At 50.7% G+C, this 24,518-nt stretch overlaps 9 protein-coding genes across 9 annotated transcripts; 2 read left to right on the plus strand and 7 right to left on the minus strand.

Annotated features, from left to right (window-relative positions):
- Nucleotides 1-119: 119 nt before the first annotated feature.
- On the plus strand, nt 120-3,754 carry JCM6883_002902 (uncharacterized protein; the record flags this gene model as incomplete). The annotated part of the gene is made up of 13 exons (XM_076630694.1): nt 120-399; nt 462-773; nt 841-1,242; nt 1,310-1,451; nt 1,531-1,663; nt 1,756-1,942; nt 2,012-2,091; nt 2,430-3,013; nt 3,070-3,089; nt 3,196-3,284; nt 3,377-3,434; nt 3,505-3,566; nt 3,632-3,754. 13 exons carry the CDS (start codon nt 120-122, stop codon nt 3,752-3,754), a joined length of 2,472 nt encoding a protein of 823 aa, XP_076489431.1.
- A 1,662-nt stretch (nt 3,755-5,416) lies between these two features.
- Nucleotides 5,417-9,535, minus strand: JCM6883_002903 (YTH domain-containing protein; the record flags this gene model as incomplete). Its single annotated transcript, XM_076630695.1, has 4 exons — nt 5,417-5,972; nt 6,030-6,209; nt 6,278-8,908; nt 8,976-9,535. 4 exons carry the CDS (start codon nt 9,533-9,535, stop codon nt 5,417-5,419), a joined length of 3,927 nt encoding a protein of 1,308 aa, XP_076489432.1.
- A 650-nt stretch (nt 9,536-10,185) lies between these two features.
- On the minus strand, nt 10,186-12,303 carry JCM6883_002904 (uncharacterized protein; the record flags this gene model as incomplete). The annotated part of the gene is made up of 4 exons (XM_076630696.1): nt 10,186-10,323; nt 10,391-10,533; nt 10,600-11,547; nt 11,607-12,303. The coding sequence occupies 4 exons, from the start codon at nt 12,301-12,303 to the stop codon at nt 10,186-10,188; spliced, it is 1,926 nt and encodes a 641-aa protein (XP_076489433.1).
- A 204-nt stretch (nt 12,304-12,507) lies between these two features.
- JCM6883_002905 (uncharacterized protein) lies at nt 12,508-13,891 on the minus strand (the record flags this gene model as incomplete). Its single annotated transcript, XM_076630697.1, has 2 exons — nt 12,508-12,938; nt 13,012-13,891. The coding sequence occupies 2 exons, from the start codon at nt 13,889-13,891 to the stop codon at nt 12,508-12,510; spliced, it is 1,311 nt and encodes a 436-aa protein (XP_076489434.1).
- A 221-nt stretch (nt 13,892-14,112) lies between these two features.
- On the minus strand, nt 14,113-16,323 carry JCM6883_002906 (uncharacterized protein; the record flags this gene model as incomplete). The annotated part of the gene is made up of 3 exons (XM_076630698.1): nt 14,113-15,754; nt 15,815-16,037; nt 16,104-16,323. 3 exons carry the CDS (start codon nt 16,321-16,323, stop codon nt 14,113-14,115), a joined length of 2,085 nt encoding a protein of 694 aa, XP_076489435.1.
- A 200-nt stretch (nt 16,324-16,523) lies between these two features.
- On the minus strand, nt 16,524-18,664 carry MSM1 (methionine--tRNA ligase MSM1; the record flags this gene model as incomplete). The annotated part of the gene is made up of 8 exons (XM_076630699.1): nt 16,524-16,900; nt 16,959-17,362; nt 17,420-17,684; nt 17,748-17,859; nt 17,916-18,047; nt 18,107-18,193; nt 18,249-18,442; nt 18,505-18,664. 8 exons carry the CDS (start codon nt 18,662-18,664, stop codon nt 16,524-16,526), a joined length of 1,731 nt encoding a protein of 576 aa, XP_076489436.1.
- A 106-nt stretch (nt 18,665-18,770) lies between these two features.
- On the plus strand, nt 18,771-19,847 carry JCM6883_002908 (uncharacterized protein; the record flags this gene model as incomplete). The annotated part of the gene is made up of 8 exons (XM_076630700.1): nt 18,771-18,809; nt 18,913-18,994; nt 19,091-19,132; nt 19,207-19,274; nt 19,358-19,396; nt 19,480-19,531; nt 19,597-19,702; nt 19,796-19,847. The coding sequence occupies 8 exons, from the start codon at nt 18,771-18,773 to the stop codon at nt 19,845-19,847; spliced, it is 480 nt and encodes a 159-aa protein (XP_076489437.1).
- Nucleotides 19,848-20,000: 153 nt separating this feature from the next.
- JCM6883_002909 (GNAT family N-acetyltransferase) lies at nt 20,001-21,053 on the minus strand (the record flags this gene model as incomplete). Its single annotated transcript, XM_076630701.1, has 6 exons — nt 20,001-20,110; nt 20,179-20,309; nt 20,414-20,521; nt 20,620-20,656; nt 20,736-20,842; nt 20,923-21,053. The coding sequence occupies 6 exons, from the start codon at nt 21,051-21,053 to the stop codon at nt 20,001-20,003; spliced, it is 624 nt and encodes a 207-aa protein (XP_076489438.1).
- Nucleotides 21,054-21,539: 486 nt separating this feature from the next.
- JCM6883_002910 (uncharacterized protein) lies at nt 21,540-24,449 on the minus strand (the record flags this gene model as incomplete). The annotated part of the gene is made up of 11 exons (XM_076630702.1): nt 21,540-21,749; nt 21,829-22,628; nt 22,705-22,766; nt 22,842-22,883; nt 22,946-23,034; nt 23,094-23,257; nt 23,322-23,452; nt 23,525-23,588; nt 23,662-23,850; nt 24,114-24,346; nt 24,415-24,449. The coding sequence occupies 11 exons, from the start codon at nt 24,447-24,449 to the stop codon at nt 21,540-21,542; spliced, it is 2,019 nt and encodes a 672-aa protein (XP_076489439.1).
- Nucleotides 24,450-24,518: the final 69 nt, after the last annotated feature.

Here is a 24,518-nt window from a genome sequence, read left to right on the forward strand (position 1 = left end):
CTCTTGTAGAGTTGATATCGATAATGTATCGCAAACGTTTCCTATCTCCCAATCTGCCAGCGTTGTCGTTGCGAAATCACGAGTGCTCTATCTTTCTTCTTCTTCTCTTCCACGTCCGAATGACTCAACTCGCTCGCGACACTACCTCAATACCTCCCTATCGCTTCTCCGCCGTCCTCTCCGGTCACACGTCCGACGTTCGCTCCCTCTCTGCATCATCAACCAACTTCCTCTTCTCTGCCTCACGAGACGGTACCGCTCGTAGCTGGACCCGCTCAGGTCAAGGGGACAAGGAATGGAAAGCGGGTAGGGTATGGAAAGAAGGACATGTAGGGTTCGTCAATAGCGTTTGTTTACTCACCATCAGTGAGCGACCCGATGAGGGGGTCGAGGATCAACGTGAGAGCTCTCCCCTACTACTCCGCTATACTGAGTAAGAGACGAGATCGAGGTCCTCACAGGGTATCTCCTTACGGCCGGTAGCGACTCGTTGATTCAAGTTTACTCCCTTTCTCCCTCCGCCTCCTCCTCCTCCGAAGACAGCTCGAGCAATGAACCGGTCCATACACTCCTAGGACACTCTCATAACGTCTGCTCCTTGCACGTCGACAAGAAAGGGAAGAGAATAGCGAGTGCGAGTTGGGACATGACAGCCAGGATTTGGAGTACGAAGGATTGGGAATGCGAAAGAGTATTGACGGATCATGGAGGGGCCGTATGGGACGTCTTGTTGATCGCTGACGATGGGAAGGAGGACGAGTTGTGTTTGACTGGTGAGCTCTCTCCCACTCAGTTTCAGAACTAAGGGAAAAAAACTGAGTTTTGAGATTCGCTCATTAGCTTGCGCGGATAACTATGTCCGACTATTCGATCGAGACAAGGTACGACACCTCTTCAAAGGACACACTGGGCCTGTCCGCGCCTTGTCGAGAGTCTTACCGGACGATTCAAATTCTCGTTTATTCGCTTCCGCTTCAAACGATGGGTCCGTTCTCTCCTCTGCCTCCGCCCTCTTCGCTTTCACTGACGCCTCAAACTCTAACAGGACAATCCGAATCTGGAACTACTCGACTGGCGACGCCCTAACAATCCTCAATCACGAAGATTTCGTCTACTCACTCGTTTCGATCCCTTCGATCGCCCACGGCGGACTCGCAAGCTCTGGAGAAGACGGTCTCATCAAGGTATGGAACGAAGAAGATGGGGAATGCGATCAAGTGATCGAAGTACCGGCTTTATCGGGTTCGTCGTTCGAACTTGTTGGATCTTCCTCGAAATGGAGCTGATGTAACGTTCGAGCGAGGAACAGTTTGGAGTCTCGCTACACTCGAGAATGGGGATCTCGCGTGTGGTTGTTCGGATAATCTGATTTGGGTCTTCACTCGGTCGGAGGAAAGGAAAGCGAACGAAGAGGTTTTGAAACTGTACGAGGAAAAACTGGGACAAAAACGGTGCGTTGTCGGCGTCCTTCGATCGACTCGATACCCGTATGTTGATCAAGACGATGAATGTTCGCGGTAAGTCGCACAGAATTGGGAAAACTCCTCCAAAACCGGTTGTACACTCTGATCGAACAATCCTCGAATCTCCCGGGAAGGAGACGGGACAAATCGTGCTCGTCAAAGAGGACGGAGAGGGATCTACTGTTACGAACGCCTATCAAGTGAGCTATCTCCTCGTGCTCTGTCGTTCTTTTTTTCCGAATTCAGCTCGAACCGGGAGCTCACCTCTCCTCCGATTTTACCCGTTCTCTAGTGGGCTGGATCTACTTGGGAACGTGTCGGGGAGGTTGTGGATCCTTCAGACAATGTCGGCGAGAGCGAGGACGGAAAGAAGGAGAAGAGGGAAAAGATGGAGTTTGAGGGAAAAGAATTTGATTTCGTTTTTCAAATCGACGTGAGCGATGATAATCCTCCAATACCTCTACCATACGACCTCGGAGGTGCGTTCTTTCGCTCGCAATCCCTCAGGCATGAGGAGAAGCTGATAGCGAGCGAGAGAGATACTGCAGACGATGTTTACGGAATTGCGAAAAAGTTTGTCGAGGAGAACGGGCTGCCGGAATCTCACATCGATCAGATTGTAGATTTCGTACGTTCGAACACTGCCTGACACTGTGTAGTGGGAGGAGAGGGGAAAGTGAATGAACTTCTCAAAGCATGACTCCCGAGAGAGAACTTGGAGCACGCTTACTTTCTCATTTTTCTCGGAGATCAACAAGAGGGAGAGAAGTCTCCGAATACAAATCACGCTCAAACTCTCTCCTCCTCCACGCACGGAGACAGGAGAGCGAGAGAAGAGAGGAGAGAGGTTCTCTCCGACGCTTCTCTCCCTTCTTCTCACTCTCACTCTCATCTTTCGACTCTCTCTCTGCAACTCTCTAGATAAGCCTCCAGGAACTACTGATGTCTTGGATACCGTCACATCAGTCCTGGGCGTCTACAAGCTCAGCAACTCTCCCACCTTGGGATTCGGAAAGCGCTGGAGGAACTCCCGATTCGATTTGTTCTACAACTTCTTCTTCCTTCTTTGACCCCTTCAACGATCGTTCAACTCAACTTCAGCCCAGTACGTTCAAGTCAGGAGGAGGAGGAACAGGAGGAATGCTTCGAAGGGAATCGGCGACTCTTTCTCAGTCATCTTCGACTCAGACTTCAACGACCGTGACGGTTCTCCAAGGTCAACTCCAGGAATGGAAGTGGAAGTGTGGACAACTAGAGTTGACCGTATCGAGGCTGATGCGTCAGGTGGAACAGTTGAGGAAGGAACGAGATGATCTGAGGTTAGAGTCGAGTGCGATCGGAACTGCGAACCTCGTCTTCACTGAACCGAATCCACCTCCTCAACCTACTCCTCCACCTCCTCCTCCTCCAGCACCTTCGATCCCATGTCGTTGGGATGGAGCGAATTGGGTCCCGATCGTCGGAGGAAACGGAACGGCGACTCAACAACAACAGCAAAAACCTCAAATCGATCCGACGAAAAGTATGAGTAAACAAAGTCCTCCTCCCTGGTACGCTGGTCTTCTTTCACTTTCCATCGTCGTCGTACTGACATCTCCGTTCACAGTAACGCATATTATTTACTAGGTAAGAGATCTCCATCATTTCATGCCGGTTTTTCTTTTTCTTCGCAAATCCTCCAAGCAAAGGCACTGATCACCCACTCTCTCTCCTCTTTCCTTCTCTCTTCTAGGTGAATGCGAAGTACCTCGTTGTCGATTCTGTCATACTTACGACCTGACGGAGAGTCAAGTCAACGAAATGCGTCGAGGAGCAAAATTCGTAAGCTTCAAAAATTTCAGTTTTGACGGAGACGAGAAGAGAAGAAACTCTCTTTTGACGATCAAACGTTTGTGACGACGACCTTCGAACAGCATCTATGTAACGCGATCCAGAACGGAGTCGAATGTCCGGATGGAAGTGATTGCATTTGTGAGTCGAAGTCGGTCTGAGCTCAGCGTTTTGTTTGCGTTCGCAGCTGAGGTTCTGACATTCTACTTAGACGGTCACCACTGCCCTCGTGGACCAACTTGCTCTCGTCAACACTGTGCCTTCAACGCCGAGGTGAGTTCGTTCCTCCCCGACCTGTTCAAATCGAAACTGACTCACTCTTTCGATTTCGTTCTCAGCAACATCGAGTCGTTCCAACTCCTCGTCCTACTCTCCGTCGTCGCTCTTCTTTTGTCTCTACTGGTCCCTACTCTCCACTCGATCAACAATCACTACCGTTGATGTCTCCTCAACGCTTCTAGAAAAGCAACCCAAAATTTCCTCCTCTTCATCTCGATTTCATCTTCATCTGCCTCTTCTCTTTCCTCTCGACTTTTGGTCGCTCCTCGGCGACCTTTCTCACGATTCCTATCGATATACCTGCACCTGAAACCCTGACCTGACCTGAAACTGCAAGAACTAAAAAGTAAACAATTCAATCAAAAACTCCATATCGACTCCTATCCCTAAACTATCATCTTCCACGCACGTCCCACGTCTTTGTCGTCTCTCCTCCTCATTCGACGCTGCTCTATCTGATCGTACCCCTGCCTCTGCTGCTGCTGCCTTCCTTTACATATCTTTCGTCCGTTTTACGCATTCTTTCTTTTTAACCTCCCAAAACTGTTTTACTGCCCCATCTACTAAGTAACGAAGTTCCCGTTCGTACTCAGTAGGACTTTCTACGTCTCTTTCTTTGTCTCTGTTGTGCTCTTCTTGAATTATCTCTCGCAAATCAAAAGCTCGAACGTTTTCCTATCGTTACATTTGTGTCTCTCTCCTCTCTTTAGATGAATCCCATGCGGCACAGGCTCATCAGGTTGCGCGAAAGCTGGTAGACAGAGCAAACGAGGCCGTGCGCGATGACAGAGGCGGAAAAACAAGCGAGTTTAGGCGCTTCGCGAGAGATTCGAGCTCGGATCTTGAAGCGCTCTCAAGGTCCGAGAGCAGCTCGTTTCTACTATAGCTGAGATTTCACGACTGTCTATCTGCTGTTTGAAAGTGGAAAGGAAGCAGGGAGAGGAAGCAAATCTCAAGTGTAAACAGCCTTTTCGACATACGAATGGAATCGCTTGGGTGGGTCGCTGTTCCGTCTCGAACTGTGCCAGAAAACTGTCAAAGAGTCGAGCACGAGGATAATAGCGGCTGAGAGCAGCCTGGAAACCAAGGCTGGAGTCTTAGGGAAAACGTTGCATTGAAAGCGATCCAAAAATTGAACGACCCAGTCCTAAGTCCTACGCATTTTATGTCGATTGCTTCGGTTCACAACCACCAACTGGTACAACTCACGCCCGCTACCTTCGTGCGCCGACCATCTGAGCGAGTGCCGCAAGCAAGAAACCCCTTTGCGACTCGCACGCGGTCTAAACTCGTTCCTAGCTTTTTTCCGTTCGCAAGCCGCGGACTTTCTCTCACTCTCTGAGACACAGCAAACAATCTCATGCGAACTGTGATTCATTGCTCTCGGAAGAAGCTGTCATCCAGCTCTCTCGCAGATCGCAACGATTTCGAAAGCTTTCTAAAACGACTCCACATCGTGAGAGAAAAGCGAATCCTACGCAAAGTACGCAGTTTTGTATAATTGCTACATCGAGAGCTGGGAGAGAGAGTGAAAGCACTCGAAAGGAGAGGAGATGCGAAAAGATCAAGAAGAAAGAACGGAAAAAAAGGGGAAGCGAGAGTTCCGATAGGAAAAATACGAAAGGAGGGGTACAGCTCGTGCGCGGCGCGTTTAGTGATCGGAGTCGAGGACAAATAGAGTGATAGAGTGGGATAGGAAGAGAACCGGAAAAGGATAATAGGGTCTGTAGGGTTTAGCTGGGAAACCACGAATCGAGAAGAATTAAAATAGGTGTAGATGCGTCTAGATTAAGAGAGGAGAGAGAGACTATGAACAGAGCGAGAGAGTGAGGGAGAATAGGCGATCAATATGCGACTCCGTGACCATCATATTGACCGTTTGTCGTCGGAGGTCTTTGTCGAGGACTGCTTTGTCGCGAAGGAGATCCGTTAGGTCCTCTCCAGAAACTTCGGAACGGTTGTCGTTGTTGTTGCTGAGGTTGTTGTTGTTGTTGTTGTTGAGGTGGAGGAGAAGGAGAGAAACCGTGAGAAGGATGCTGCTGGAAAGGAGGAGTAGGAGGGATAAATTGAGGATAAGTTTGCGAGGGAGGAGCTTGAGACGATTGAGATGGTGCGTAGTTCACCGCGTTCGCAGGAGGTAGTTGAGGTGGAATCGGTCCATTCGCGTTCGAGGAAGACGATTGATTTTGATTTCGATCCGGACGAGCGTAATGAGCTTGACGAGGAGGGACGACCGCATCGTTCGCTCCTCCTTCTTCATTCGATCGATCGAGTCGATGTTGAGCTTCGTACCACGCGAAATCTTGAAGGAGAGAAGCTCGAGATTGATAAGTCGCGATGATTCGAAGAACTTCGAGTCCGGCGTCGTAAGGAACCTCTTGAGTATCTCGAGACGAAGTACTGCAGAGAAACGAGGGTCAATAACCCTCATGCGTTAAGAGAGCGATCAAGACTCACACTGGCTTGTTTTCGGGAGTGTTATTGAGTCGAATGTGCCTCAAAGCGTTCAATGGAACGTCTTTGATGTAGATCCAACGAACCTTCAAGACTCCTTTCCACTTATCCGAAGCCCATACGTTCGAAGTGAGCGAGTAATCGACAGGAGTGAGCATCTGAGCCATTCCAGCGAAATGTCCACTGATAAAGTCAATTCGTGAGTCAGTTTCGAGAGGGTGAAGGGAAACCAACTCAAAGAAATGACTTACCTCCCATTGACGGAGAAGAATAGATAAATAGGACCTTTGTCGGCACTCTCCCTGAACGCTTTATCCAATCTCTTATTCCCCAAATCCGTCGAAGCCCAAATCTCATACTTCAAACTCTTATGTACGTCCTCCTCCGTATAACTCTTGATGACGAAGAACCTCGCGTTCTGAGGTCTCAAATCGAAAACAGTTGGATTGTATCCTTTTTTCTGTACCAAACTGTTGACATCGATCGGAGTTTCGGCGACGATCTCCTCTCCTCCTCCTCGTTGTTGTTGATGTTGTTCGAGATGGGATAGGGTAGTCGAGTCGCGAGGGAGACCGTTCGTGAGATGTTGTTGACCAGTTTGAGCCGTGATCGCGTCCATCGCTTTCAAAGCTTGAGCCATTTGCGACTGCAACAACGAGATTTGAGCTTGTTGTTGTTGCATTAGGTTCCAATCGGCGGGGGAGACGGAAGATTGAGCGGGGAGAGATGAATTCGGAGCAGTCGCGGAGAAGGGGAGAGAGGCGGATGGGACGACGGTCGAAGCTGAGAGGGGAGCGACGGTGTTTGAGCCCATGAGGTACTCTTTCTGTCGAGACCATTCGGTAGAAGTTGGACCGCCCGGATAAGCCGAGGCGTGTTGAGGGTGAAGCTGAGATAGGAAAGAAGGAGGCGGCATTGAAGCGACGAGTGGAGGAGGAGCGCGAGAGGCGTAGATCGCTTGAGAAGGGAGGAGTTGTTGCTGTTGAATCGTTTGAGGCTGTTGTGAGAGGTGATAATTGAGGTCGTTTCCGACGAATCCTCCAAATTGGGTCGAAGCCGTCGAAGGATGTTCGCTGATATCTCCCATTCCTCCTCCTCGAGTGAATCCAGGATGAGAGTGACCGATTGGAGGAACGAAAGCGGAAGCAGAGGCCGGACCTTGTCTCGAAGCGAAAGTCGATTGAGAATCCGGCGAGAGGGCTTCAGGAGTCGTCATAAGAGGAGGAAGTCGACGAGAGCTCGCCTGTGTCGAAGTAGTGGAAGGAGGAGGGAGTTGATGATGACGAGAAGGGGAAGATACGAATTGGGCCGGAGAAGTAGTCGGAGTAGTTTCGAGTCGATGATGAGGGTTCATCTGCATTCCTCCCAATTGATCTCCTAATCGATTCACTTGATCCTCGACTCCTCCTCCCGTGAGCTGTTGACTCCCTCTCGAACTTCCACTTCCTCCTCGACTCAACGTCCCCGACCCATTCGGAGAAATCGATCCTGTTCCAGTCGTTCCGATCGATCCCATTCCAAGTTGTTTCGTTTCCTCTTCCGTCGGACTCCAGGGACTCTTCAATCCACTCATCGCGACTCCCAACGAAGGACTCAAAGAGCCGCCCGATAACGAAACGTGCGATTTCTTCCTCGATCCTAACGAATTCGAGTGACTCAATCCCGTTCTTTGCGAGTTCGGACCGGATGAGGCGTGGCCGAGAGAATGAGAGTGTTGTAGAGTGAGAGGAGCCGGGGAAGTTCCTGATCGAGAACGAGATCCGAATCCTGCGATAGTCGAACTTGCGTTCAAGGCGAGAGAACCGAGTGGGCGAGAAGCAGTTTCGTCTGAAGATTGAGCGTGCGAGAGAGAATGAGCTCGTTCGAATGATTGTTGGTCGTGAGGAGGTTCAGTCAAAGTCGAACCGGGAGAAGTCGAGAGGAGTTGTTGATGATGAGTTTCGGTAGGTTCTCTCGATCGGAACGAAGTCAAGGATTGATGTCGTCGAATCGATGCGTCTTCTTCCCCAATCGTATTGTTGTTGAGATTCGGAGAAGATGAAGAGGTCGACCAAGGATCGGTTTGAGTTCTCGAAGGAGGAGCGTGAAAAGTCGAAGATCTCGAATGAGAATTCCCGAACGGTGAACTGAGTTGACTCGGGAAGCTCGACGATAGAGGCGGCGTGTTGAGAGTAGCGTAAGGATCACTCTGTAACCACGAAGGTTGCTGCTGTTCTTGGTGTTGATCGTCGCCGAATTCTCCCTCTGCTCCTCCTTCCGCACCACTTTTCCGTTCATCCATCAATCCTCGTTCCCAATCTTCTTCTGCTCGACCTCCTTGTTCCCTCTCTTCTCGTTCTTGATCCAAGAACGGTTTCAAACTGTTCTTATGTCGAAGCGTCGTTGTCGGTTGTCCCGAATTATCGATCGTTTGATTCTCGAGATTGGGCGAAGATCCTCCAGAAGCGCTCGAAAAGTCGTTCGTCGTAGGTGTCGGTGTCGAAGATGTCGAATGGGGAGGAGGAGGAGAAATCGCGTTTGCAGGTCGCCTTTCCGTCAATTTCGAATCTCCTTTTCCACCTCTCAAAACAACGAACGAACTCCTCTTCGGTTCCGGTACGATCGTCGACTGCTGTTGATTCTGTTGACCTTGAGGAGATCCAGCTCTCGCCCAAGCGGCGGCCGCAACCACATCACCCTGATTACTGAAACTCCTCGAATGTCGATCGAAAGTGCTTCCCGTTGGTGAAACGAGCGAAGGGAAAGTCGATTCGAGGTCGACGTTCGAGTTTCCACCTCCGTGACCGACGTCGGACCAGGGGACGTTCGCATATGGACCGGTTCGAGCAGGAGAGGGAGGAACGTAAAATTCTTGATCTTCTTCCGAGAGTCCCGCTCCTTGCCTTTCAACAACTCATCCGGATCAGCCTACTGTCTGAGGGGATGTGTACGAGTGAAGTGTAGACTTACAAAGCGATCCTAGCCCTATTCCTCTCCAATCTGACCAATCTCGAATTCGAAGCCCCGACCGTATTATTCCTCCTCGCCAACTGAGCCCCACTAACCGTCGTCCCCGACCCAGTCGTCCCCGTCGTCGTCGTACTGATGATTGATTCTCCCATGTTCGAACTCGCATCATCGTTGTTACTAATCCCATTGTTCATCGGATATCCCGAACGGAATCCGAATCCTCCTCCTCCTCCTCCTCCTTGCCGATTGTAATCTAGAGCTCCGTTATGAGTTGCGGTGTACTGTCGTTCAGTCATTGAATGACTCCTCCCGTGTGAATGACCTCTCCCTCCTCCTCCTCCTCCTCCTCCTCCTCCAGCAACAACGTCTCTAAACTCCCTTCCTCCTTTAATCGTATCCGTTGAAGATCCCGTATGCTTCGGCGGTGAAACTGGTTGCTGATTAGTCGAGTGCGTGTTCGTAGAGAGACTCAGTTGAGGTCGTGCAGAAGATGATGAAGATGAGGATGTCGAATGAAGGGGAACGTCGTCACTTGAAGAAGAAGAAGTCTGAATTGACATTCGTGCTTAACTCGGTATCTGTACCGTTGCCCTCGCTTTCGTTCTGTCTTTGGTCGAATCGAAGTAAGCTGGAAATATGGTTTTCGGGAAGGGGATCTTGAGAATACAAAAAGAGATCAGAGAATTACTAATTACAGTTACTCGTCGCGTGAGAATACACTCGTTACTACTGTACTGTACGCTGTGATAGTTCTACGATCTCCCAAGCTGGGAAAGACCCTCGAAAAACGAAACGAAACCGAATCCGCGAAGCCCCGCAGAAATTCCCTCACTCGCGCTCGCACTCGGCTAAGCTAAACGAGTTAGGGAAAAAGAGATGTTTTCACGACAAAGTGATGACAGGACAGAAGAGGACAGACTAGACGACATAAAAACAGCGAGATGGAGGGAAGGAGACGAGAGATGTACAAGCAGGGGGGAAGGAAAGGAACGAACGAAAACCGAACGGAAGGGATAGAGAATGGAAGAAAGGGAAGTGGGGTGATCCTACAGAGAAGGTACTGCTAGTGAGAAGAGAAGAGAGAGAAGTGCGTAGTATGTACGAGGTCGATTAAGAATAGAGGAAGAAAACTAGAGGGCGTGAAAAATCTCAGACTGGAGTAGTCGATTTGCGAGCGAGGGCGGTCGATGGAGGTCCTCTCGAGCAAGGCCTACTTGTGAGATTCGACGGCACTCTGTTCCTCAGCTTCTTGCTCAGCGATCGAATCTTCCGGAATCGAAGGAGTCGGATCGGCTTGTACTGGAGTTGAAGCTGAAGGAGGTGGATCATCTCGATGCCAACGAACGACCTGTAGCACGAGAACGACTGAGTCCAGGTCCGAACGCGAAAGAACTGAGAATCGGTGCAAGTCTTACCTCGACAGCAGCACCTTTACTAGTTTTCCTCTCTTCTGCCGGTTCCTCCTCTTCGTCTTCATCGTCCTCTTCGTCATCTCGACTTTGATCAGGTTCTTCTTCCTCTTCCTCGTCTTCGTTCTCGTCGGAGTTGTCGTTATCATCTGTGAGATCTTCAACGCATTTAGTAAGTGAAAATCTCTTCCTTTCTAAAAGCGGTGACAACTCACCCTCTTCCTCCTCATCCTCATCATCCTCATTCTCTTCCTCCTCCTCCTCTTCCTCCTGCACCTCTTCAAGCTCATCCGTTTTCTCCTCCCCTCTCCCAACTTCCACAACCTGCACCTCTTCCCGCTCCCTATCTCTCGATTTCTCCCGTTCCCTCTGCGCCTGTAAAGCCGGACTGACGGCTCGTTCAGCATCCAAGTTCCCATGTTGAGCTTTCTCCAATAATCGATGTAAATCGGCTTCTTTATCTTTATCGATCAACATTGCTCCTGAACCTACTGTCGTCGTTGCGTGACCTATCGTCGTCGATGAACCGATCGTCGGGGTCGCTGAAGAGGTCGAGGGAGCGGAGGCGAGAGGAGGTGGAGTAGCAGCGACGGAACCGGAGACAGAGTTTGAGAGATCGAAAGTAGATCTCCTTTCACTCGATTGAGGTCTCCTCACTCCCGGTACTCCACCCGATCCCGATCCCGTCGACATCATTAAACCCTCCTCAAACGCACCTCCTCTCTCGGATCCAGCTCTCGAGTTTTGTCTACTGAGACTGACTCCTCCTTGAGCTTCGATATAATGTAAACTCAACGCATCAGTCGAAGGTCTCCTCGATAAATTCGGGGAATGAGTCCTCGAACTCCCATGCGACCTATCTCTGTGATGAACGGCAGCAGCGTGATGGTCTGACGAAGAAGAACGACCGAGGGAGAGTCCACCGGGAGGAGAAGGGGATCTCGAACGACGGGAAGAGGAGGATCTACGAGAAGTAGGACGAGAGGGAGAGGATGGGTGACGAGCAGTTGGGGCGGCGAAAGTGAGGGAGGAGGAGAGACGTTGCGAAAGGGCGGAGAAATGCTCAGAGGAGGAAGTTGGAGTGAAAACGGAGGAATGGTGACCGGTAGGAGAGAGGGAGGGAGTGTATTCTCCTGTAGAGAGAGCTTCATCGTCTCCGCCACCTAGACTCGCACCTAGTGTCAGTAATGAGTCTAGTAGAAGAGGAAGAGAATTAATTTACCGGAAGTCGACATTGTATCGCTCCTCTCTGGAGGTCGCGGGATGAACGGTTTAACCCTTCCACTGACGATCGAACTCCTTCTCGATTGTGGACGTTCCTCTGGTTTCGGCAGGGGAGCGAAATGACAATGAGGAGAAGGGGGAGAAGTTCCTCTCGGTCCGACCGCCGTCGACGTAACGAGTGATTCTAGTGCCGGTTTGACTGCCGTCGAAGGAGTTTGTACGGGGGAACCTAACGCAGGCGGAGGAGAACTGATCCCTCCATCGGAAGAGGAGAACCCACTATCGGATCGATTCGAGTTTGATTCGGTCGGAGAAGCGACTCGTAAGAACGGTTCCGGGATAGGAGGCGGGGAGTGAGGTCGTTCTTTGATCAAGGTCACACTCGAATCGTTCTTGTTCAAGAGGATTCCGGGAGTCGGAGGAGGGACAACTGACGTCGTCGTCGTCGTCGATTCTTTCCCACTCCCACTCAATCCAGCTGCAGAGAGAGGAGTAGTACTCGATGAATGAGATTGGAAGAAGTAAGATGGCGTGGATGCATTCGTCGAAGTGGGAGTTGGGGAAGTCGATTTAGGGGAATGAGGTTCGGGGGAGAATTGAGGTGATTTCAACGCGCTGTTCGAGATCGTACCGGATGGAGAGAGAGATCGTTTGATGATGGGTTGTAAGGTCGCACTTTCTGGTGGATTGGCCATCACTGACTCGATGAGTGAAGTGTGATGAAATGGGAAGAGGTGGATTTCTCACAGTGGGAAATCTCTCGCCAAGTTTCTTGAATTTTGGGAGAGAACGATAGTAGTTTTTGGCAACAGATGAGGAGACTCTAGGTAAGTAGGACAGTAGCACTAAGGGGAAGAAATTATATATGATATGAAGCTGAAGCGAGGGGACGCCTTGTATCAAGCAGCAGCAGCAGAAGGACTTTCCAATTTCCCTTTTCCTTTTTCTCTTCTCCTCCTCTCCTTTTCCAATTCAACATCATCGATCCCGACATTCGTCAACCCAAGCGCACTTCCTTCGAACTGTACCTCCCCATCCTCATCCTCCTCATCGATCGTCGCTTCTTCTCGCATCGCAACTTCTTCGAAATGTTCCACTTCTCCTTTATTCCCACCCCCCTTCGCTTCCCTCTCCATCCTCTTCGCTTCTTCGACACTTCCACCACTCGTAGTACTCGTCAATGAATTGCTACGTTCTTTCTCTTTCCCTCCTGAGGGCTTTTCTTTCGTTCCGTTAACTTTTTTCCAAATTTTCGAAATCCCTCGTTGTGCGTCTCGCCAGGTGTAAACATCTTCTGGCATTTCTCCTCCTTCGTACCACTGTAAAGGACCTATTCTCACACGGTTGAGCGAGAGTCAGTACTTATTCTGACACGAGAGAACTTGCGAAAAGTGAAAACTGACCAGCATATCTCGCTTGTTGAACGTTCGGAGTCCCTCCTTGCGCATTGATCATTCTCGCCCTCGAAGCTACTCCCAACGAGATCGAATTACTCCTCCTTCCAAACGATTTCCCCGGAGGTAAAGGTGCGAACCTAATCGATCCCGATCCAGTCGAAGAACTTCCTCCTCCTCCTCCTGAAGAACTTCTCGTTGTCGAGGACCCAGTCGACGAGGTTGATCGATTCGAGATTATAGAGGATAGGGGTACGAAAGAAGGAGTAGGAGCTGAAGAAGATGGAGAATTGGTGGTTGAGGTTGAGAGAGTTTCCCCATTCGAAGGTGCCGAATTCTTGTGAGGTTGAACAGGAGAAGCCGAACGAGGAGTACTGATGGGTGAAGTCGATCTAGATCTCATTCCTGATAGGTCTGGTCGAGGGGGGGACATACTGTATAGGCGATTCGAATGAGGAGGATTGCCAATCGATCTCCCAACCCTTTCCCTTTCCTCCAAAGAGTCGTCTTCTTCTCGGTTGAAGAAATGTGCCGGTGGAGGAGAATGTACCACTTCGACTACTACGACACTCTGTCTACGTTTCCCTGGTAACTTCTTGAGTAACGAACTGCCGGTCGATGGAGGGGAAGAGGAGGAACCGGCGGGAAGAGGATTCAGTAAAATCGAAGGAGTGATAGGTTGAGCCGTTTGAGTCGAAGGAGGTAATCGAGGTTTAGATGGAGGGACCGTAGAATGTACCAACGAGGATTGACTAGAGGCTGGCGAACTAGAGTAACTCGATGAACTAATTGACGATTCCGTCGAAGTCTCCGCGAGGGATAACTGAGTGGAGGAGGTCGGGGAAACTACGGGGCTCATCGATTGGCGAGGAGACGGTGAACGATGCATCCCTCCTGATTGAGAACGAGTGAAGAGGGAGAGAGAAGTCGGAAGCCGAGGCGAGGCTGCGCTCGGAAATTTGAGTGGACTAAAAAGAAGTGAGAGAGAGATTTCCGCCCGTCAGAGCAGCCTTCCGAGATTTCGCTCACTGACAATTTCCTCCGAAAGGTGGGGAAACAAAATCGAGAAAAACCATCATTGATTACGAGAAAATAAGCTATTGCTATGAGCTACTTCTTGCTCTTCCCTGCTACTACTCGAGGATCCGAATCCTGACTATACTTTGGGACCACTACCCTCTTCAGAAAGTAGTCCGGACGATCTTCCTCGCCCGGCAATTCGGGTTCCTCCCTCCTCTTGAACTGCATCCTTCTCCTCGCCGACTCGCTCGAGCTACGACCTTCGATCACTCCCGCGACACTTTGATGTCTACCTCTCGGATGTCGACCCGTTCCATCTTCGAGTACTTTCCCATTGACGATTCGAGTCAAGCTCGGTTTTCGTTCGACCATGTCTTCTCGTTCTGCGACGTTCAGATCTCCATTCGGACTAGCTTTCGTCGTTCCTTCATGGACTGAACGCATCGAGGTCGAGCGAAGGGGAAGATTGATTGGGAGACTGTTGCCGAGCGAGTTACCAGGAGGACGAATCGAACGAGTTTGAGCTTGGGAGATTCGAGCGTTTTCGATCGATGAACGAGGGACGGATTCGTCGATCGAGTGAGAAGTCGTTGTCGTGAGAGTACGAGTGAGAGTGAAGGGGTTCTGGTAAGGCAAGTCGCCTTTCGAGGAAGAAGAGAATTCGGTTTTCACATTCGGTGAGAGGGGAAGGGGTTTCGAAGTCGGTCTAGGAGCGTTTGATCGCCGATGAGGATGAATTGTCGAGGTCGGTGACGCTACTTGAATCGAGGTGTAGTCGTCGTCTTCATCGTCGTTCGTCGAAATCGCCTGTCCACAAGCTTGTTCAAATCGATTCTCGTTTCCTCCTTCTTTGCGTTTCGAGTCTTCCTCCTCCTGTGGCGGTGTCGCAACGAGATACGGACTGATACTAATCGGTGGCGACGGTCTATCCAGTTTCAAGCCCCTTTCGTCATTGTCAGAAGGTTTCGCAACTCTCCACCTCTCCTCCATTTCCCTGACTCCATCTCCCCTCTTGACCGCTTCCGGTGGTCTCGGCAACGGTACGGCCGGTGGCGGTCCTCTCAATTCGTTCACTCCTCCTCTCGTACCGCCCACTCCGTAGAACTTGCGAGTTTCCGCTAATCGTTCGGTTTTGCGTCTCCAACTGGCGGCCCGAGCTAATCTCGTTTGCCAAGTCTCTGAACCGACGATGACGGGAGGTGAAGCGACTGATCCTGGTCCGGGAGCGTTGGGAGATCGAGGGGAAGAACCGATTCCTCCGTTGATGTGGAGTGCGTTATTGAACGGATGAGGCATAGGAGGAGGAGCAACGGGGGTACGAGGTGCGGAGCTCCAGGGGAGGGAGAAGGAAGAAGCTCGACGAGAGGGAGATTGGAACGCCGAAAGAAGGAAGGAACCTCGTCGAGTACCGGTTTCTTGATTCGTGTAGGGACCGTTCTGTCGCTGAGTTTTGGAGATCGAAGATGAGTTGAGAGACTGACGGCGACGATGTCGACGGTAGAGAACGATGAAGAGGAGAACGAGGAGAGAAAAAGCGATCAAAGCTCCGACCGTGCCTCCAACCGCTTTTCCAGGGGAGACTGCCGATTTCGAATCGTTGTTGTCGTCGAAGGTACTCGAAGATGAAGTCGAAGAGGATTGAAGGGGACTGGGAGCGCTGGACGATGTCGAAAGGGACGCAGTCGAGCTTGTGGTGACGGGTAAAAGAGCCGGGATGTGGTCGTTGGCGGATCTGTCGAGTAAACACATCCCTTCAGCATAAATCGAATGCTGACGAGTAGGAAACACTCACGAGAAAGCAATAGCAATTCGGCTGAGGACGAAAGTTCCGTTCCCGCTGATTTCGACCTCGAGCGTATGATCCTCGTTTGCTTCGAGATTGCTGACTTGCAGAAGCTTCGAGGGACTTGCTGATTGTGATAGAGTCAGCACGGTCGAAGCGTTGAGGCGTTCACCGTCGAGATTGACCAGAATGTCGGAGGAAGACGTCGATCCGAAAAGAGTAATTTGTTCGCCTGTTGATAAACCGTACGCTTTCGACCTTAATCACTCGCATGGAGTAGAATGAAACGAAGACGTACCAGCGAACTTTATCTCGACTTTTGCTGCTCTCCCCGCTGTCCGCATTGAATCGTTCCCACCTCCGTTCTCCCATACATTCACTTGAGGGCTGTAGAGGATATCGGTATGTCGAGGACTGAATGAAATCGTACGTGCATCGATCGAAGTCGCGAACAAGGGGAACCAGATCGAAAGAAGAAAGGGAAGTCGAAGGTGTTGGGGTCGAAGTCGAGAGAGCATTCAAACGAGTGGTGAGGGTGAGTAGGAAGTACCAGACTTCAGGTCGAGCATAGATGACGAAAGTGAAATGTGGAAGAGAGAGAGACAAGGCGAGGGAAAAGAACAAGGGGGACTCGAAGCGAACCGAGCGAGAGAGAGAGAAGGTACGTGCTTTGTCTCATCGGTGAGACGCCCGTTTCGTCGCGCATTTCTCGATCTCATTAAGCACTCACATTAGCTGGATAGGACGCAACGACGACTGGAGGCCACAACCCTCCTCCACCTTTAACGATCCCGACTTTGTCCCTTTCGCCTCCTTCCCCGAATTTCACTTTTTCCCATCCTCGATCATGTTCCCTCACTCCTAGTACGTCGAGTAGAACGCTACTCTTTGTCGGCATAAATGGTTGTAGGAGGATACCGGCGATTCGTAACGATTCGGAAGAGAGGTGGAGAGATCGATGAATTTCGGAAGGAGTCGCAGTCGAGAGCCAGGGAGAGAGAGTTTGAATGTGTCGGTTTGAAGCGGCGAGCGTTTCGAAGAGGAGCGAAAGGGCTCGATGGATTTCGAATGTCGAAATATGTTTCTCGAAAGCGTCTGTCGAAGAGAGCGAAATCAGTTTTGCGCCGAACGAGAGGGGAAAAACGAGCAATACCTGGTAGCTCTCTCAGCATCCCGACGAGCTCTTGATCTTCCTGTTCGAATTGCTCCGGTTCCGTGGACAACAATCTCTCGTCCCCCAGCTTTTTTAACATTTTCTTCCCCGTCACTCTCCCTAACAAATTCCCCATCTGTCCCGCCAACTCCTTCTTGTAGAACCTTTCAATCTCCGCTTCCGAATAATCGGCATCACTCGCAGAGTTACCTCCTTTCGTCATGAGGTACATTCGAATCGCGTCGATAGACCAGAGCGACATCGCTTCGAACGGGTTCGCAACGTTGCCGCGAGATTTCGACATTTTGAATCGATCCATGGTCCAGTGACCGTGAGTGAGGAGGTGCTTCGGTAAGGGTAAGTCGAGAGCCATCAGAATTGCCGGTAGATAGAGGGCGTGGAACCTGGACTCGATCGAGTTAGCTTTCGACCAAAAGAGTCTGACGAGGAAAGCTGTTCACCTGACGATATCTTTTCCTACTACCTGCAAATCGGGTGGCCAGATACCTGTTCCTTGCCCATCTTTCCAGGGGTAACCAGCAACGGTGAGATAATTAACAAGCGCGTCGATCCAGACGTAAATCGTATGATCAGGATCTGACGGAACTGGAATGCCCCAAGTTAGTCGAGAGGAAGGTCGAGAGATCGAAAGGTCGGACAGATCAGTTGAGGAAGATTGGGAAAGGGAGGCGAGGAGGGCCGTGGTTCTTGAGGGAGGTTGAACTGCTGAGAGCTCGAGATCATGAAATCAGAGGAGCGTCCACTACGATATGAGTCCTCGAAGCTCACGATGAGGTGTTGAAGAGAGCCATTGTACCAGACGCTCGTGAAACGCAGAGAGCTTGAATTTGTAGTTCTCTTCTTCCATCCACTCTACTCGCGTGCCTGTTTCGACTGACGCCTGTCCAATCGAGAGCGTGAATTATCCTGACCCGGAGGATGGACGGATAGGCTTACCATGTACTTCTCCCCTGACTTCGGATCGATCGTTTCTGCGACTTGGTTCTCTGCGTAATAAGCTTCGTCCGAAACGGCGTACCAACCCGCGTAGCTTGACTTGTAGATGTATCCTCGTTTTTCCAACTCTGTCTGCACACGAAGGAGCATCGGTTAGGCGCCCAGAATGGAGAGCAGAGAGGGGAGCTCACCCAAACGTGTTCGACCGCTATCCGATGTCGTTCTTCCGTTGTTCTGATAAACACCGCTGCGTCGACGTCCGCAGCTTTCACCAGATCCTACTCAGGTATCACGTCAGCTCAATATCGTCTCGCAAGGGAGAGGGCGGCTCACTCTGAACCTCTCCGAAACTCCATCGCAGAGTTCTTTCGGACTGACTCCCTTCGCTTCTGCAACTCTCTGGATCTTCAACCCATGCTCGTCCGTTCCTGTACACATGACTGCGCCTCGCTGTGGTTCTCTCAGTCTGTTCCACCGTGTGTAGACGTCGGCGAGTAAAGTCGAGTGTAAATGACCAATATGTGGATCTGTCTCACCTCAATAAGGTCAGCTCGGATAGGGCGGGAAGATGTGAATAGGTTGAGCGTACCTGCGTTGACGTAGAAGATTGGAGTGGTGCAGTAGAAAGGTTTGGGTTGGGAAGAAGATGTAGATTCACAACGAACTAGTTTCAACCGCTTGAATGGAGGGGAGACTGAGGTCCGACATATCCGCAGTAGCTGAGGTCGTTGACACGCTATTAGCGACATCTCCTAAGGTCGATGAGGAGTCGTAAGAGGAGTTCAGAGATGAGAAAGTTTCGTTCGCTCTTGTCCAGTTTCGTTTCACACGAATCCGACTCGTAACACTTTCAAGATGGTCGTAGCTTGCGTATTAGAAACCTCACTGGGCCCCGTGAGCTCCCTCTTCTGTTCTCTCTTGTTTCTCGTTTGCTGACCCCACTTGCTCTCTTCTTCCTCTTGCTCCCCTCTATGATCCCTCGTGTCGCTCGAGACAGATCTCCTTCGAACTCTACAGGGATCACGCACCGAAGACATGTCGTAACTTTGAGGAACTTTGCAAACGAGGTTATTATTCGGGTCAGTCTCTTTCTTCCTCTTCTCTCCCGGCGGTCCGCTTGTCAGAGGGCAGAGAAGAACTGATCATATGCGAGTCAACGTCATTGCTGTGAACAGGAACCGTCTTCCACCGAATCATCTCAGATTTCATGATCCAAGGTGAGCTCCCTTCCTTCTGTCTCTTTCGCTCCGTTGTGTAGCTCGCGACTGATCCGAACTCGACGATCTTGTAGGTGGAGATCCTACGGGAACAGGTCGAGGTGGAACGAGCATCTACGGGGATCGATTCGAGGATGAAATCGTACGAAACTATCCCTTCCATCCGCTCTGTCGAGTCTTCGCAAGCTGATCTCGCGCTCATACTCAATCTGTCGGATGATGTAGCACCCTGAACTGCGGTTCACTGGAGCTGGTATCCTCGCTGTACGTCTCGTGCTGCCCATCACTTTCTTCTTCGAATCTGCTTCGATTCGTAATGCTCATGTTCCGCTCTTCTCGACGTGCAGATGGCAAACAGTGGACCCAATACAAACGGTTCCCAATTCTTCATCACTCTCGGTAGGACGCTCCCATTCTCTCCCTGAAGTTTCTCGCGAAAACTAACTCATCCCTGCGTTTTTCAGCTCCGACACCTCATCTCGACAAGAAGCACACGATTTTCGGACGAGTGCTGACGGGAATGAACGTCGTACAACGATTAGGGGCTGTTGCTGTCGATAACGAAGATCGGTAAGTCTTTCCCGTTTTGTCGTCTTCCTACACGAGGTAGCTGGTCTCTTCAATGCTTAAGGACGACACCTGACACGCTTTGTCTGACGATAGGCCGAGGGAGAGTATCAAGATCATGAAGAGTCGCATCGTAGATCTAGAATAACCGAGTCTCTACCTGCATTTTACCAACATGTACGTCTTTGCGGCTACGAGACTTTCACTACGACGGTTCCAGGTACTCCCCTCATCAGGCCGGAACAGAAGAGAAAGCTCGACTGCTTGTAGCGAACGAGGAACCAGCATCGTTTCAGGATATTTAGAAAACGATTGCCTCGGGGCCAACTGCCCAATCTTTCCCGTTCTTGATCCCCTTCGGCAGCCTTATTGACTCTTTGTCCTTGTCTATCGGTAAAGCTTTCCTCATATCTGACGAATTTAAGGCGAATGAACGTCAGTTCGAAATGGAGACTCGGAACTGGAAGAGGAGAACTGACCGAAGGCATCTTCATCTGGTTCTTTCGGACCACCTCCATAGTAGCCTATCACTCTTCGATATATCATATACCCGAGAGATTGATAGAGACCTATTGCGAGATCGTTGGATTCTCGAACGAACAAGTCGACACTGTACGTAAGAAGCAGCATCTCATCAGCTTCGAGTATCCTTTCGCTCGCGATGAGGATATTCGCAAATGACGCAGAGATTCGATGAAAGGGAGCTTGACGTACAACCAGCCTTTCTCACGATCGCTGACGGATTCTAGCAGATCCATCATCATGCTCGCCAATCCTAGCCTTCGATGTGATGGAGATACCGTGATCGCTGATACGTGACCGCTGAATCGTAGTTATGTTGGAGTCAGCTCAGAATATCCCAGATCGAACACGGGAGAGGCTCGAAAGGGAGAATCGTGAAAGATGCGAAAAGTACTTACTGCCATTCCTTGCCTCGTCCTTCTGTCTTTCCCATGACTGCTCATCAGCGAAGCGATGTCAGCTGTGCCCCATCAGCTAGAGAATAAGCGATCGAGAGAGAGAACTGAGACTCAACCATAACCCATAAGCTCACCACCCTCTCCACCTCCATACGCGCCAACGCTACTACAGCCTCCGTTTGTTCCTATCCGCTTTGCTACTCCTCCAGCTGATTCGACAACCCTGTCGGCGGAAGAAGGGGAAGAGAGGAACCGATGAGCCAACTCTGGCGTCAGGCAGCTGAATAGGAGGAGATGACTCACGAGAACAAGTCCGGCCATGTAGACATGTAGCTCAAGTAATAATTGACGCCGTAAGTTTCGGTCCAGACGTCGAGATTGATCCCGTTGAACGAAAAGAGATCAAGCGCCGAGAAGGGTCGAAGTAGCGACATTCGAAGGGCGTTCGAGGGTTACAGGCTATCGTGAGTTGTATATTATGATTGTGCGGCGACTTGAGGGCGAACGTGAGAGTTGGTAGGAAGAGTAAAGAGGAGAAAGTCAAAGCGCGGGTCTGGTGAGCTCTTCCAAACTCGCTCGCACCCTGTTTCCAGCTTGCAAGGACTCTGGGAAATATCACGAGCTTGTACGAACGTTGAGCCGGACTCGGCCTCGGTGCTTCTCTTCCTGTCATGGCTCACTTCTCGAAATTTGTCGCCAGTGAACGAATCCATCGCACAGTCGAAAGGAGTTAAACAGGCTTGTAGAGCCAACGAGAGAGTGCCATTTCAAGTAAAAAGGTAGTAAAGGCGGGGAATCGTGACACACAAATCAAGCGAGAGTGGAGCGAGAGAGGAGGAAATTTTCAAGCGATTTCATCGTTCTTTGACGATTGATTCTTTTTCAAGCGGTGATCTCACGGTACAGCGAGGAAAAACGAATCATTCAGCTCCTTTGACGAGGCGAGCTTTGTGGGATAGGTCATTGGAGACGAAATCGCAACTCACACGATTTTGTTCAAGCGATTTCATGATCGGAGACGAAGGAGGTCGGTCTTTTGAGAATTTGTTGCCGGTGTACGCAATGTGCAACGGAGGACTCGAGGAGGAGATCCTGTATACTTGATCGTGAGATTGGAAAGCATGTTGTACCTGGCATGTGGGCCGGGAGAGTTAGTGAAAGATTGCTTCACCCCTCGATGGATGGAGAGAGAAAGCGGGAGTCACTTACCATCTCCTTCCAAGAGAAGCCAACTCCTCTCGACTGTGAGCGGATGTGATCAGGATGACAACGACTACACCAAAATTGAGTATCGAGCTGATCTAGTCGTTCCTCCGCCGTTTGATCATCTTCGAGTCCCGTCTGTTTGAGAATTCCAACGAGGTTCCGGAGCCAGGGGATTGGAACGAGGTTGTCTATGTCGTGCTGAGTGTTGAGGCCAAGCTCGAGCGATCGGTCTTCGTGCACTTCCTGCCAGCGATCAGGGGCGAGTCGGGTGAAACTCGAATCCTTGAAGATAGCGCTGAAGCGCGAGAGGAAAGCGTCGAGATCGACCGAAGAGATGGTAGAAGTATCGTCGAGATTGAGGGCGGTCTCGTGGGGATAGCCGTCGCGGTAGTAGGCTTCGGGAGGAGAAAACGGTTCAAAAGGATGAATCGAGAGAACGAGTTCGTCGGCAACGGGATGATCAATGTATCGGTATGCTTCGAGGAGTACACGAGCGAACTCGAGCTGAACCCATCTTGCTACCTTCGGAAGTTGAGCTTGAATCTCGTCGAGAGCGGCGTGCCAAACTTCCTCGTCGATCGTCGAATCTTCGTCCTTCCACAGACTTCGGACGGCAGGCATGTTTGTGAAGAGATCGAAGGCCTTAAATAAACTTTTGTCGGTAGAATCGTCGCGAAGAGCCTGATAGAAAGGTTTCAGTAACTGGCGACGTCCTTCAGCTCGACTCCTCGCCTCGAGGATGAGTCGGAATTGTCTGTTGTCGTCAGCTGCTGCGATGACTTTGCCCGAGATCTTTTTCCAGACTGCAAGACCAAATTGGAGGGCGTCAGCTCAGAGGAAGCTTCAACGGAAGAGGAAAAGCACAGAAGAAGACGAAACTGGTTGGAGTGAGAGGAGTTGGCTGGTCAAGCAAAGTTGATACGCTGGTCATCTCGTCGAAGCTTATAGAGTTGGGTCATAAGTCGATTAGCGCCGATCTGCTCAGATACGTAGGATGTCTGACGCGAACAACTAACTCTTCTTTCTGGTAACCGAGTTCGAGAAGCTTTTCTTTGATTCTGTCTCAACGAAGACTTGGATCAGTAGCCGGAGTGGAGCGTTGAGTGCGACAGGGTCTTACGCATCCAGACGAGCTTGGCGAGCAGCGGCATCAGCGGCTTGGCGAGCTGCGACGGATGATTCAACCCAACCAACGAGCTTCTTTCCATCCTGCGAGTTTGGCTCTCAGCATCAGCGAGAGCAGTCTATGTGATCAAAATGACACTCACCTCAAAAGCTGCTTGTACAAAAGCTCGTCTCCCGGCAACGTACGTTTCCAAAGAGATCTTTGCGTCCTCCCGTTCGTCTTGATCTCGAGCGGCGGCGATAGCGTCGTCGAGCTCGGAAAGGGTCAGAGCGACTTTGTGAGCATCGGAACGGTCATAGAGGTTGCCTACGACAGCAATAGCAGAATTAGCGTGGTTCGGGTTCTTTCGAGAAAAACAAAAAGGGCTGACGGGTGTAACCGTGACTGAACGTTTGTTCGCGGTAAAGCGTGCAGGCAGAGACTCGATAAGCTCGAAAAGACAACGGGCGCACACGGAGAACCTCTTCCTCCAGTTGATTGACCTGATACGCTTGAACGAGCCTGAATAGTCGCACTCGAGTCAGCGGCAAAATACTGTGACCGACAGCGAGAGGGCGCACGTAGAATCGCGACATTTCTATCAAAGTTTGTTTGAACGTTTCAGCCCATGAGGTTGCCAAGTAGAGGGAAGAGGAACCTGTTCACCTTGCACCAGCGTTTTCGCACCGAATAGTCAACGATCGAAGCTCGCGATTTCCCGCAAATGTGACAATCTCGATCGTAGATCAAGCTCATGATGGCGAGATCGTTGAGGTCGGCACATTCGAGTTCGGGAAAGTGAGAGCGTCGTTTGACCGTGTTCCAAAGAGTTTGCGAAGATTTCGAGGCGAAGAGAGTCCTCATCCTCTTGTTCGCTCGACCCATGAAGAGAAGCGAAGCCGGATCCAAGTGCTCGGCGACTAATGCGAGCAGGTTCAGTCAGTTCAAGCCCGAAGCAGCGAAAGAAAGGCGTCGCCTCACTTGTACCAAACATCAATCGGTAAATCCACCATCACTCGCAACTTTCCACCTCGACCTTTCCCCTTTCCTTTCGCTTTCGTAGAGGTAGACGTTCGCCCTTTCTTCTTCTTCGGTACAGGAGCTGTTCATTCCAGACCCGATGAGTTTGAGGCGGTGTTCAGACCCCTTCTCTCGTTGTTCCACCAGGAGGACGACGACTGACCTGCAACCTGATCCTCATCGATCTCATGACCCTCATCGTATGCTCCACCGTCTCCCGCTGCGTTGTTGTCGAGATCTTGGTGTCCTTCAACTTGTTCCTCTTCTTGATCAGATTCTTGTCCTTCGGAGTAGCCTTTCGTGCCGAGAGTAGCAGCACGTCTACTCGGTCGAGTTATCCCTCCGCTCGGCGGTAGCGGTTGAGGTTCGAGAATGAGAGAGAAAGAGAGATGAAACCTAGCGCATTGAGCTTTCGACTATTAGCGTACGTCCACGTTCTCGAGAAGCTCTGAAGCCTGCTGGACTCGTGGAAGACTGCCTGAATACCTCGGCCTCCCATTTCTCTCGCTGTCGAGAAAGAAAGGCGATTTTCTGAGTTTCTTCTGCACTCGCCGGCGCACTCTTATCT

Source organism: Sporobolomyces salmoneus, assembly GCF_050403485.1.
Source record: "Sporobolomyces salmoneus JCM6883 DNA, S_salmoneus_JCM6883_v1_ctg11, whole genome shotgun sequence".
NCBI lineage: Eukaryota > Fungi > Basidiomycota > Microbotryomycetes > Sporidiobolales > Sporidiobolaceae > Sporobolomyces > Sporobolomyces salmoneus.